This window comes from Cricetulus griseus, chromosome 6 (genome assembly GCF_003668045.3).
Source record: "Cricetulus griseus strain 17A/GY chromosome 6, alternate assembly CriGri-PICRH-1.0, whole genome shotgun sequence".
NCBI classification, from domain to species: Eukaryota; Metazoa; Chordata; class Mammalia; order Rodentia; family Cricetidae; genus Cricetulus; species Cricetulus griseus.
The window spans coordinates 28,579,246-28,592,924 of NC_048599.1; the positions used below are offsets into that span (position 1 = coordinate 28,579,246).

A 13,679-nucleotide genomic window follows, 5' to 3' on the forward strand; every position below is an offset into this window, starting at 1 on the left:
GTATAGTGATGTGTAGACATACTTTTTCTGGTTTTATTGACCTTTTATCAATAAAGAATGTCAATTTGACCTCTTGCAAGCTATTCACACAGTTTGTTTGGCCTGTGACATATGGCTGGATCTTTGTGGTTCCCAGGACGCTTTTATTCAATGTTCAAAAGTAATGGCACTTATTTAACTCTCTCGAAGTATGGCTTCAAGGACACTGTAAGCTTTGCTCCAGACCACGCCCCTCAGCTGCTGATATCACAATCATGGGTGTGCCCACCCTGTTTCCAGTGGCAATGATTTCTAAGTTCTGATACCTTATTAGCTTAGATCATATAGAAGACAAAATTGTACTCTCTTTGTAGAGAGAAAGCCCCAATAAAAGAGCCAAAAGTATAAGGGCAAATTCTCCCACTCTTTAGTGTTCAGCTCCTCCCTGCCTGAAGCCTGACACAGGGTTTGTGATGCCTTGTAATTAGGACCCAACTGGAAAGCCCCTGGTGCCTTCTTACCCCCAATGGTCATTTTCAGAACAAGAAGCCAATGGTGTTATAAAGCATAGTGATCTGTTCTCTTAACTATTCAAATAAGAGGCCACACAAATGGCCCAAAGACAAGGCCAGATAATATTTCTTAATGGCTATAAAAACGGATCCCATTCACTGTCATGAAAGGTACTCTCTCAGAATTCACCCGCTGTGTGTCTGCCTAAAGTACCTATTATTCATTCAAGCTTACATATCTATATGGTTAGGCAAATATTTTACCCTGATCCTTGGGCTCCTTTATCTCAATGTGACAACTTAATAGCTGGCATGTCCAGATCTTACATAGGGACTTTCTACCTTGTCTTTGAGATCCTGCCTGATGTCTGTCAGTAGAACTGTAATGATTCCCCCTCGATCAGGTCACATCTAATGGTAACCAGCCTTAGTTTGTGGGGTATAGTGTTGGAACATGTATCCCTCTGAATCCATATTGAATCTTCAGTACTGAAGCAATGATAATATTGAGAGTTGGGACCTTTGGAGATACCAACCCAGGACGTTCATCACCATGACAGACTATCGAGGTCAGGTGGTGGTGGCTCATACCTTTAATCCCAGCACTTGGGAGGCAAAGGCAGGAGGATCTATGTGAATTCCAGGACATCACTGTCTACAAAGTGAGTTCCAGGACAGCCAGGGCTACACAGAGAAACCCTGACTCAAAAAACAAAAAACAAAACAAACAAAAAGGTCTGAAAGTTTACTCTTCCCAGGACCATGTGAGAACACACAGCAAACTTCCATGCCATGTTAGAACAAGAAAACATGCCATGTTAGAACAAGAAAACAGCCCTCATATATCCTGCAATACACCTCATGTACCCTGAATATCCGATTCTTACCTTAGCAACCTGCAGAAGCACAGGAAATCAATTTCTAGAAGTTGCTTATAAATCCTGGTCCAAGGCAGTTTGTTGCAGAACGGGGTGAGACTGTGACATCTGAGGGCTCTCCTTCTCCCACACCCATGGGAAGAATGCTTTTGCTGTCTGTAGGATTCTAGGCTGGTGTTTTTCTTTCTTGACCATCTTGACCATCTGCCTATTGTCTTCTGGGATTCTAGGTTTCAGATGAGAAATCTGAGAGTCTCTTGAGGGAAGTTGTGATCAAACTCTTCCTCTCAGTTAGTAACTTGTCCTGACGTGTCTTGGGAAACAGAACATTTTGTTATAGTAGCACAAGCCGGTAAAGGGCTAACGTACTTTTTTTTTTTTTTTTTTTTTTTGGTTTTTCCAGACAGGGTTTCTCTGGGTAGCTTTGGAGCCTATTCTGGCACTCGCTCTGGAGACCAGGCTGGCCTTGAACTCACAGAGATCTGCCTGCCTCTGCCTCCTGAGTGCTGGGATTAAAGGCATGCGCCACCAATGACCAGTGCTACCATACTTTCGACACCAATCCAACTTTAAAGAGAAGAATGAATACTCTGAATGTAGGTATGTTGAGCTCTGTTACAGTCAAATGTTACCACAACATTTTTGGTCCCACTTACAAAGGTCGTTGGAACATCCTCTTGGTTCACCTTCTTAATGATAGATATCAGAGTCTATACCCAGTAAAGCATAGAGCTTTGGGGGCCTATATTATCATTGTTGCCATTTCTATTATTACTATTAAAGTGGAGTGGGTCCTTGCTGTGGTTTATATGTGAAATGTCCCCTGTAGTCTCTTGTGTTTGAACTTGCAGTCTCCAGCAAGTGATAATATCCTGGGAAGCTGGTGTCTAGCTTTAGGAGGTGAAGTCTAGCTCTAGGAAGCAGTTTGTTGGCTTGGTGTTAGTGGTGGGGTGACCACCAGTACAGTGTAAGCAGCCACATGCTAACACCAACCACTCCTGCCACCATGCTTTCCCTGCTCCCTCAACGTGTGAGCCAAAATCAACCCTTCCTTATGTTGCTTCCTGTTGGGCACTTGGTAGCAGTAACTGCAGAGTAGCTAATACAGTCCTTTTGGACAGGAGTATGCCCATCCCTCATTGGTCCATGTCTTGCTCTGACCTCATAAGGTGGCACTGTGAGGAATGACTGACACCTGAGCATATAGCGTACTGCCTAGGGCTGGGTTTTGTCCTTCTGGTGCAGAGAGCTGGTTGGTGGTGATCTGTGGGTTGGGACTTGGATGTTGGCAAAAGTTTTGGACTCGGATATTGGTGAAATTTTCCACTCGGACGCTGGTGAAGTTTTGGACTTGGATGCTGGTGACCTGTTGTACTTGACAGAGTAAGTCTTTCACTTTGCGGGTTGTGTTTTGGAGGTATGGGTTTTAGTTTTTCATTTTACTTTTTGTAATTTATATTTCTGGTTTTAGATTTTAATTTTTACATATTTTAATTTTTCTTTATTAAATATCCTCCATTTTTCTTTTTTAAACAAATATTCTTTATCTTTTTTTACTTTTTAAAGTTTCTGTTAGTAAATATTGAACATAAAAAATAAAAAATTCGCTGTGACATTTCTGTGTATGTACATAATATACTCTGATAATATTCACCTACTGTAATACATATTCCCCCCTCCTCTTCACATCTCTACTCATTCCCTTTACTGTCAGGTTCCCTCCTTGACCTGTGATTCAGGATTTAAAAGCAAATGTCTTTGTGGGACTGGCTTGTTATACACAGCACCATGATTTCCAGGTCCATGTATTCTCCCCCTGAAGAATGACAATTTCACTCTTCCCAGCTGAGTATGAGATTCTGGCCCTTCTGTTTCTGCACAACCTTGTTAATCAATTGGCATAGGTTGCTTGCAGCCTTTGCATGACTGGGTGAACCCATCTTGATCATGAAGTATAGTTCCTCTTAGTGCTGTTGAATTTTGTGTGAAGTACTAAGTACTCTTACAAAGGATTGTTAGGTCTATGTTCACCAAAGATGTTGATTATACCTTTCTCTCATTGCTGTATCCCCCTGATTTTGGTACCTGAGTAATGCAGACTCATAGAATGAGTCTAAAAGCATCCTTCCCTGTTTTACTTCACAGAATAGTCTGAGGAGCATTGGTGTCAGTTCTTCTTTAAAGTTCTGATAGAAATCATCTATGAGTTTGTCTGGTCCTGGGCTCTTTTCTTTTCTTTCCTTCTTTCTTTTGTTCTTTCTTTCTTTTTCTTTTTCTTTTTCTTTTTCTTTTTCTTTTTTCTTTTTTTTTTTTTTTGAGACAGGGTTTCTCTGTGGCTTCGGAGCCTGTCCTGGAATTAGCTCTTGTAGACCAGGATGGTCTTGAATTCACAGAGATCCACCTGCCTCTGCCTCCCAAGTGCTGGGAATAAAGGTGAGCACCACTACTGCCCACCACCCGGTGGTCCTGGGCTTTTTTGTTTGTTTGCCAAGAGTTTATTTTAAATTACTATTTCAATTTTGTTGCCATTTTTCTGTTTTAAATTAATTCTTTAAGAATTTCATACAATGAATTTCAGTCATATTTAATTTATCCCTTACTCCAACCCCTCCCAGATTTCCACACTCCTTTCCTACCATCCATATTTGTGTCTTTTTGTTTTGTTTTGTTTTTGGCCATCAAGTGCAGTTTCTGTTGTCCTTATATTCTTGGATATTTGGCCTTCCACTGGGGAGTGGTCTATCCAACCTACCAACAACCACACCCTTAAAGCGTGTTCTCCCTCTTCTGGAAACTATCAATTGTCAGTAGCTCAGCAGGAGTGTGACTTCTTGTCCTGCATCCCTTCTTTCTGCTGAGATTTTTGTCTGGAGTGAGCTTAAGCAGGTCATAATACTATGAGTGCAGACAGGAAACTGCCCTGCTTTGTCCAGAAAACCCTTTCCCTGTTGTCACCCACTGCCTCTGTGTTTTAGTAGCTGATGTATGTCTAGAAGTTTATCTATTCTAGATTTTCCTAATTCACTGGAACATTTTAAAAACACTCCCTAGTGATTGTATGGATGATCAGGTATATCCCTGATAATACTACCTTATTTTGTCTCTAATATTATTCACTTGTATCTTAAATTTTTCTATTAGTTATTTTGGTTAACATTGTATCTGTTATATTTAATACATTATATCTCATGTGTTATATAATCAAGTCTTAAAATAATCAAGTCTTTGTTATACTGGTCTTTGTATTAGTTTAGTTTTTATTTCATCAATTTCTGCTCTGAACTTGAATCTTCTGTTTCTTTTGGCTTGTTTTTGTTTTCCTGTGACCTTGACATGCTCCATTAAGTTATTTAGGACATCTATGTTTTTTTTTAATTGCATGAATTTATACCTACAAATGTTTCTCCTAGACCTGCTTTTAATTAATTTTTATCTTGTGCCCATAGTTGGTGTGTATACTGAGCATTTATATTAACAAAGATGAAGAGGTGTGAAGAGGCGCAAGACAGAAAGTCCAAACCCTTTGATGAAGAGGCTTTAACAGAACATTATAAAATCCTAACGACCCTTGGCCAAGGAGGATTTGGGGAAGTAAAATTGGCTAGCCATCTACTCACACAGACAAGGGTAGCAGTAAAAATTCTTCCAAAAGGCAAAAAGAACACCTTCATCAAATCAGAAATTGAGATAATGAAAGCTCTAGATCACCCCAATATTATTAAACTTCTGCATATAATCGATACCACAAATAATATTTACATGGTCATGGAACATGCCCCAGGGGGAGAGCTAATGGGCAGGATTGTGGAGCTTGGTTATCTACCAGAGGAGGAGTCCCGTAGGCTGTTTAAACAGATGGTATGTGCCCTCCAGTATTGCCACAGGAAAGGGATTGCCCACAGGGATCTGAAGCCTGAAAATATTTTAGTGGACGACAAAGGAAATATAAAGCTTAGTGATTTCGGGTTGGGCGCCAAGCTGATCATGGGACAGAAGCTGGCCGCTTTCTGTGGGACCCTCCCTTATTGCGCCCCGGAACTCTTTGAAAGTAAAGGCTACGATGGCCTTGCAATTGACGTCTGGAGCTTGGGAGTTGTACTCTACTTTATGTCCACAGGGTGCCTCCCTTTCCAGGGACATACCTATGAAGGACTAAAGCAGAAGATCTTGTCAGGAAAGTACTCAGTTAAATTCAAGCTGTCACCAGAGCTTTGGGACTTGATTGCTAAGTTGTTGACTATAAACCCTGGACAAAGACCAAGAATAGGTGACATTTTGAGCTTTCAATGGCTGAATCAAAGCAATGAATTTTTTCTCAGTTCCTTTAGAGAGAAGACCAATAGCCACCCAGACCCCACGGTAATGGTCATCATGGGTGTGATGGGATACAAGCAACGAGAGATAAAGGAAGCTTTACGGGAGAAAAAGTTTGATCAGGTGATGGCTACCTATTTGATTCTTAGGCAACAGTCACCCTGGGGGGACAACTTTATAAAAAAACTGAAGCCTAGCAAGTTGGATCGAACCTTGAACTCTACAGAGCCTCCCACAATGCCAAAAGTGACTACAATAAAGAGGGGCTCTAGTGCCCCTACTCTTCCCACCTCCATTTTGCCCACTGTACCTGAGAGTCCTGAGAATGACAAAACACATAGAATGAGATACAGCATACCTCCCACCCTGAACTATCCAAACAAGAAGACAGCCCCTGTTCATGGAATCTGTCCTCAACATGTCCAGGAGGCTCACTTCATGAGCAGCACATGGGGGGACACAGAGAGCAATAACACCTCAGATGAAATATGTACCCGAATGTCTTTAGAATCTACTCCACTGGACTCTTATTCTTCCCTTGATGTATCCAAAGCTGGCTCTAACAATTCAAAGTACAAGGTACCCTTGCCGGATGGTTTATCTCATCATGCCTCTGTGGCAGGAGCCCAGTGTAAGTACACCAACATACCAAGTGAAAATATCAGCTCATCTCTCCCACAAGCCCCACCTCAGGAAGACTTCAGGGGACAGCCTCACAGTGTGACTACAGCTGGTTTAAAGAACAGGACCTCACAGGATGGTTTATCTCATCACACCGCTGTGGCAGAAGCCCAGTGTAAGTACACCAACATACCAAGTGAAAATATCAGCTCATCTCTCCCACAAACCCCACCTCAGGAGGACTTCAGGGGACGGCCCCACAGTGTGACTACAGCTGGTTCAAAGAACAACATGACTTCATGTGATGTTTTATCTCATCACACCTCTGTGGCAGGAGCCCAGTGTAAGTACACCAACATACCAAGTGAAAATATCAGCTCATCTCTCCCACAAGCCCCACCTCAGGAGGACTTCAGGGGACGGCCCCACAGTGTGACTACAGCTGGTTCAAAGAACAACATGACTTCATGTGATGTTTTATCTCATCACACCTCTGTGGCAGGAGCCCAGTGTAAGTACACCAACATACCAAGTGAAAATATCAGCTCATCTCTCCCACAAGCCCCACCTCAGGAGGACTTCAGGGGACGGCCCCACAGTGTGACTACAGCTGGTTTAAAGAACAACACGACCTCATGTGACGTTTTGTCTCATCACACCTCAGTGAAGGAAGTCCCGTTTAAGGACACTAACAAATCAAATACAAATATCAGCTCATCTCTCCCACAACCCTCAACTCAGGAGGACCTCAGGGGACGGCCCCACAGTGTGACTACAGCTGGTTCAAAGAACAACCTGACCTCACAGGATGGTTTACCTCCAGTCTCCAGCAAGGAGGCCCAGGGTGATGGTTCCACTGTACAAGAAAAAGACCTCAGCCCATCCTCCCCAGAAACACCCCAGGGACAGCTCGGTGGCCGGTGCCAAACTGCACCCAGAGCCCCCTTTAAAAAGCGAGTTTGGAAGAGCCTACAGAGTAGGATTATAAAAGGCCTGAGAAGTTTATGTTGCTGCCTGCCAACTGAAACTAGGGAGCGTCTAGCCAACAATAAAATCCTGGCTGTGAGCTAAAAGGGCTGTGAGGCCAGCTGTGGTAACAAGTAAGTGGAGAGGCTACAATGCACTTTTGCATCTAGGCTCCCCCCCCCCCCCCGTGTCCTTTTCTTTAAAGAAAAAAATATTTATTTACCGTGTGTGGAAATTAACTTGGAGGAGTCAGTTCTGTCTTTATACCATGTGGGTCCTGGGGAATGGAATGAGGTTCCCAGGCTTGGTGTCAAGTACCTTTATTCACTAAGCCATTTCCTGGACTAAATGATAAGCTTTTAAATAAACAGATTATAAACACACCCATTTTTTAAAAGGGTTAGTGATAATATATTATCACACCAGAAAGCAAATTCCAGGGTATCTTTCCTAAGAAACTTGACCTAGATGTAGGCAGACAGCAGAGGATAGTAGCCCGAGGCTGGGCAAGCACGCAGGAGGAGGGCTGGTGAAGAGAGCAATGGGGCAGGCACTCAACTCAGGAGGAAGCAGACAGAGGACCCATCCCAGCAGAGGGCCAGCACAGCCAAGCAGAAAACCTGCATATTTCACCTAAGAGGCCCCTTTCTTGTGTCTGTTTCAAGCACTGTTGGATGCACTGTGTTCCCTGGAGGCTGACACCAGAGAGTGGGGAGCAGTGTGCTGAGGTTGCAGAGAGGCACAGGAGAGAACCAGGTAGGAAGTTCAGACAGCTGTGTTCACAGCTGAAACTAGGGGCAAAGCATTCCTGTGTCTGAGGATGAAGACTGGGGAGGAGAGGGCATGTCACCCCTTTTTCAGATCACCTGGGACTGTGGTGATATATTGTTTATAATTTAATAAAGCTTGCCTGGGGATCAGAAAATCAAAGCTAGCCAGAGCCATAGAAACTGGGCAGTGTTGATACACAGCTTTAATTCCAGGACTCAGGAGACAGAGGCAGATGGATCTCTGTGAGTTCAAAGCCATCCATGGCTACATTAGAGTAAATCAGTCCAAAAGAGAAAAAAGAAAATGAAACAGATCTCATGCCTTTAATCCCAGCACTAGAGAGGTATATAAGATAGGAGCAGGGTATTCAGTAGTCAGTCTCAGGGTATTTAGTCTCCAGCCACTGAGAGATCAGGATCTCCCCAGCCTTGTTAGAGGTAAGAGCTCTCTGGTGGCTTGGCTGCTTTGCTTCTCTGATCTTCGGCTTGAACCCCCATATCTTTCTCTGGATTTTTATTATTTATGCTATGTGGGACCCTGAGGACCAAGAAAGGATTCTGGGAGGCAGGTCTGAGCTCATGATCCTCCTCACTCTCCATCTTGTGCCCATCGGGGAAGGTAGAGTGTATGGAAACAGGTAAGTCTGGGAGGCAGGTCTGAGCTCATGATCCTCCTCACTCTCCATCTTGTGCCCATCGGGGAAGGTAGAGTGTATGGAAACAGGTAAGTCTGCTGGCTATGGTGTGGCTCTCAGCACCAGCCTGGCTTACTAGGTAGCTTGCTTCTTACCCCCACCAAGATCCAGAAACCTTCACAACTCACCCTATTATTGGTGCTTGTTGCTTTGCAATCTTCTGTACTGTGTATCCGAACATACACACACACACACACACACACACACACACACACACACACACACACACACACACACACACCCCACACTCCACACTTCTCCCAAAGTACCTTGTGCATAGTTGACACTAGTGAAGTTTGCTTGTACTGGAGAGGACTCCCACTCCAGACAAGGTAATTTCATACTTTATGTGATTTCCCCTCCTGGAAATGCCTCAGAATTCCTCTAAGTCAGCTTGTTCCTGTCTCCACCCCTACCCCAAACACTTACCACCCTGCTCTACTGCTTCACAGGAGCCATGCGTGTGAAGGCAGCACATGCCATGGTGTGCACTTTGCCCCAGGGCATCCAGGTGTGTGCAAGGTAAGGCCCTCCAGCTGTGCTTTGAGTGAAATCAAGGTGAAGTCTGGCTTGTTTGACAGTTGAATTCAGAGATGGAGCTGGTCCCAAGCATGACCATGGATTAGAACGGGTTGATGGAAAAACAATGGATAACCCTGGTCTGGCTGTAAGGGTGTTCCTTTGGGTGGATTCATGGTCCCTTGCCACATTCCCACCTCCTAAGAAAACTCAGAGACATTTAAAGGGATTTAAGGGTTCGGATTCATACCTCTCCTTAGACCACTCTCTAGTATACCCCCAAGATACTATTTTCAACAGTATCTCATACAAAGATCCAAGCTGTTTTCTTTCTGACACCCTGTAGTGACATTCCTGTTGCTGAAGCTTTGTGTCCCCGGGCAGCCGGCTGGGAAAGACTGGTGCCTTTGCTGCCTGAATGACCCTATGCTGGGGCTACCAAAGAGACTCCTGGGACTACACTCATCAAGGGACAAAGCCTGAGTCCAGCTTCACCTGCGTGGTGCTTAGGACAGGAGATGCCACTCAAGCCCTAACACATTGGACAGAAGGACACAAAGGTGATGCTCCCTTGCTCAGGCCATGGGGAAGGCATGATTGGTTACAGGGTAATTAATGGGCAACTGAACACTTGGTAATTTTACCAAAATGCCTTGTTTTCATGTCTCCTAGATGTAAGAGGCTCCTTCTGATTGACAGAGAAATTGGACCAGAGCCAGAGACTTACAAGTAGATGGACTGAGAGGAACAAGGCAAAAATGTCTGCTGATCCAGGTAGCACCCGGACCCTTTTACTAAACCCTTGTTGTGTGGGAACAGTGTCTGAGGCAGCTTGAGGCTTTCCTCACTGAGGGATGCCTCTCTGTCCAGGCAGGAGCCATGTGAGGGTGAGATGCTGCTCAAACCCCCTCCATCTACTGTATGGAGTCAGCTGTTGTTACTGTTCCCTTCATCACCTAGGCAGGGACATCACTTCCCCATCAGAAAGACTGACAGCTGCAAGGGACAGACATACAGAACACTGACAGTCACTTTGGGGGCTTTTTGTACTGGGTCCCCTTTTAGAGAGTGACATCAACCTAGAGAACTGAACCATGAAGGCATCCCCTAGGAAAAGGTCCTAGATACTGAAAGCTGGGTGACTGTTGGTTTTATGATTGTGTATACAGGTGAAGATCAGTCACCGAGGATATGCTCAGAGAGCTGGGCATAAAATTGCTGCAGAAGTGTTACCAAGAACGACACAGGCAACTGGGAAAATAGATTTGGCACAAATAAATCTGAATACAGAGACTATTTTCTTATTACAATAAACTACTTTGCATATTTGAACCACGTGCTGTGGTGTCCTGATTTGTATCTATATACATATCCTGACCCTGGAATTATTCAGCATGTCTATCTTCTGAATGCATCATTTCTCCCTGTGGTGAGAGCAGCACTAATTCTCCATGATACTCTTTGATCTTCATCCTGGGCGTTAGACCTCTGCTCTCTTCCTCCTACATACCGCCTAGTCTACATCCTAGAAACATCTCTCCATCCTGCTATTATCACTAATGGAGACTTTTGTTTTAGTTTCCACATATGCAGTGTTTCTCTCTCTTTTAAGGGTTATTTTACTTAGCATAATGTCCTTCAAGTTGACCACAAGTCATAGTATCCCTCTCCCCTTTGTTTTTCTGAGGCAGGGTCTTGCTGTGTAGCCTGGGTTGACCAACAACTCCTGATACTCATGCTCAGAATCCTGGCTACTGTGATGACAGGTTTGTACCCCTGACATATAAGGCCTAATGATATTCTTCTTCAATAGACATGTGGATGTAGGGTAGACACATTGTTAAAGGATTAGGTTTTGACTCATTTGGAAACACTCCCAATTTTCTGTGTAGTTGCCCTATCTCAGTGTCATCAAAAGAAAAAGCCTTACAATTGGGTGTGGAAATGCTCACAAGGGCCCTGACTATCAAAAACCTTCAAGGTCCTTGTCTCAAAGGCCTTTGTTCAGGATTGGAAAAGAGACGCTGCAATAAGCACAGTGTCTAAGTCTGAGGGCTGTAGAAAAAGAATCTCCCCACACCACATTCTATTCATGTGCTCTTTGTTCTATTTCTACTCTGGTAATCCTATCCTGCTTCTAACTTCTCCATGCTTCTTACTCTTTTTCTTCATTTTCCCCCACACTTGTTTTTCCTACATTCTTCTACATTTCTGATAATTTCTGCCAGCTCCTCCCTCCAGCTGTTCCCTCATTAGTCTCCTCTTCCCAAATTTCTCTGTCCCCAGAGGTTTGAGGCAAAAGATAAGAATTAGAGTTAGATTTTTATTGGTTAGAAGCATATTCCTAAGCTAAGCAACAAAGGCAGAGCCATTGCCATGATAACATAAGGCCATAGGAGCAAAACTGTGACCAGACAGGAAGGGTACAGAGCCCAATGACAACTTTAAGACACAGATCTATTGTTAGTAGACTGGCAAGTGAAGAATAGGCATGCTTTAAGGTTAATGTGAGGTTAGCTTGGGACAGCTCTTGGGACAACAGAGAGAATCCAGGACACTCCTGTTCTCTATCTCTCTGAGAGCTATAGCTCTGCAACTTTAGACAGGCCATAATTCTTGTCATTGGGCATCTGCAAATGTCTCAATTGAGGTATCTTTGCCTGGACACTAACACTGTCCAACTGACTGCCAAGGAAGATAACTGCAAGGGGGTCAGACTTTTTGTGTTGAGAGAGTAAAGGTATCGATTGATACTACTTTCTTGCCCGAACCGTTGCTGGGGGAGTCATCCAATATACCAATGCATAGGGGAAGTTGTGTCCAGTAAATGATTACTACACCGCTGGAGTTTTGGGGATGAATCCCACCATAAAAAGGGAGTGCTATGGCTGCCCAGGGAATTTACAGTAAGGACAGTGACTATTCATAAAGCAAATACTCCCACTGCCCTGCATGTGAGCCTCCTACATCAGAAAATGATCCTGGTGGGTTAGCTTCATGATTCTGTCAGCTGCATTCTCACTGTAGAATTCTGTGGTCTGTAGCACCTGACTCCTGATCACAAGGCACTGCCTTTGTGTAGCCTGTAACCTGGCTCCCTCTCAACTTGTATTTCTGCCCTGCCATTCATATCCTGTTGAGGGGGCAAAGTTTTCTTCAGGGGGCAAGGGATGCTCTGTGCTATCATGTGAACTAGAGATGAAGAGGCTTCCAAGATGACAGGAGCCCTGGCCCCCTGCAACCAAATCACTGTAGGGAAGAAACTCAGAAAGCAGCGCACTTCTCTTCCTGTGGAGGCACAGCCAGCACTGGCCATCGGGCAAGACTGGTTTTGGTTTCGTGAGGGATCCTGTACTGGGCTGTATCAGCTCATCCCTCACCGCATGCTGGTTGACTCCGTAGCTTGGCAGTCATGAGTAGGCCTCTGATACATGGACAGTACCAAAGTCTCTTTGGTATCCTGACATTCTCTCCTTTGTTGATGCGTGGGCCTGGGCTGGTGGCTTCAAAGATGGCTGGATCACAGGGAAGACGTGGTTTCACACTTTGAGGAATCTCCACACTCTGTCTCATGATGGTTGTATCAATGTTTGCTCTGCCGGTAATGTGCAAGGGCCCCCAAATCACAGGCTAATTTTTTTCTTTTGATAATATCCAGACTAGTGACATTTATGACAACTCATTTACCAATGGTTGGCCATACTTCCTGGACAAATGGCGTTCAATTTACAAAGTTCTAACCTATGTCTCTGCCTTGGCAAGTTTTCCCTACTTTTCCAGTTGCAATTTCAGAGTATCATCAGGTCTTATATTAAGGTCTTTGGTCCATTTGGAGTTGATTTTTATGCAGTCAGAGAGATAAAGATCCACTTCACTCTTGAACATTAAATGGCCCAGGTTTTTCTAGCATCATTTGGCATCTACAAAGAAAGTTGCAAGCTAGTCTGGGCTAATTAGATAGATAGATAGATAGATAGATAGATAGATAGATAGATAGATAATAGATAGCACAGGGGAAGTGTTAGGGGATCCACAGGAATGACCCCAACTAAGAATCTAGGCAGTGGTGGAGAGTTGCCTTTGATGCCCTTCCCCTATAATGAGATTGATGACTACCTTGGTTACCATTCCTAGAACCTTCATTCAGTGGCTGATCGAAGTAGAAACAGGCACCCACAGCTAAACACTGAATCATACTCCTAGAATCCAGTTGTAGACAGGGAGGAGGGATGAGCAAAGGAGCCAAGATAGTGCTGGGAAAACCCACCGAAACAGTTGACCTGACCTAGTGAGAGCACGGAGACCCTAGATGTAAAGCTGGGGAACCAGCATTGGACCGAACCAAGCCCTCTGAATGTGGGTGCCAGCTAGGAGGCCAAGACAGTCTATGGGACCTCTAACAGTGGAGCCAGTGTTTATCCCTAG

General features: G+C 44.2%; 1 protein-coding gene across 1 annotated transcript; it reads left to right on the plus strand.

Annotated features, from left to right (window-relative positions):
- The first annotated feature begins 4,849 nt into the window (after positions 1-4,849).
- On the plus strand, positions 4,850-7,375 carry LOC100764243 (sperm motility kinase X-like). The gene is made up of 2 exons (XM_035446995.1): positions 4,850-6,262; positions 6,926-7,375. The coding sequence occupies exons 1-2, from the start codon at positions 4,850-4,852 to the stop codon at positions 7,373-7,375; spliced, it is 1,863 nt and encodes a 620-aa protein (XP_035302886.1).
- Positions 7,376-13,679: the final 6,304 nt, after the last annotated feature.

Coding starts and splice junctions, on each gene's coding strand:
- LOC100764243 (XM_035446995.1), top strand. CDS start 4,850: ATGAAGAGGTGTGAAGAGGCGCAAGACAGAAAGTCCAAACCCTTTGAT. Junction 6,263..6,925: donor CTAACAATTCAAAGTACAAG/GTACCCTTGCCG, acceptor GCTGGTTTAAAG/AACAACACGACCTCATGTGA.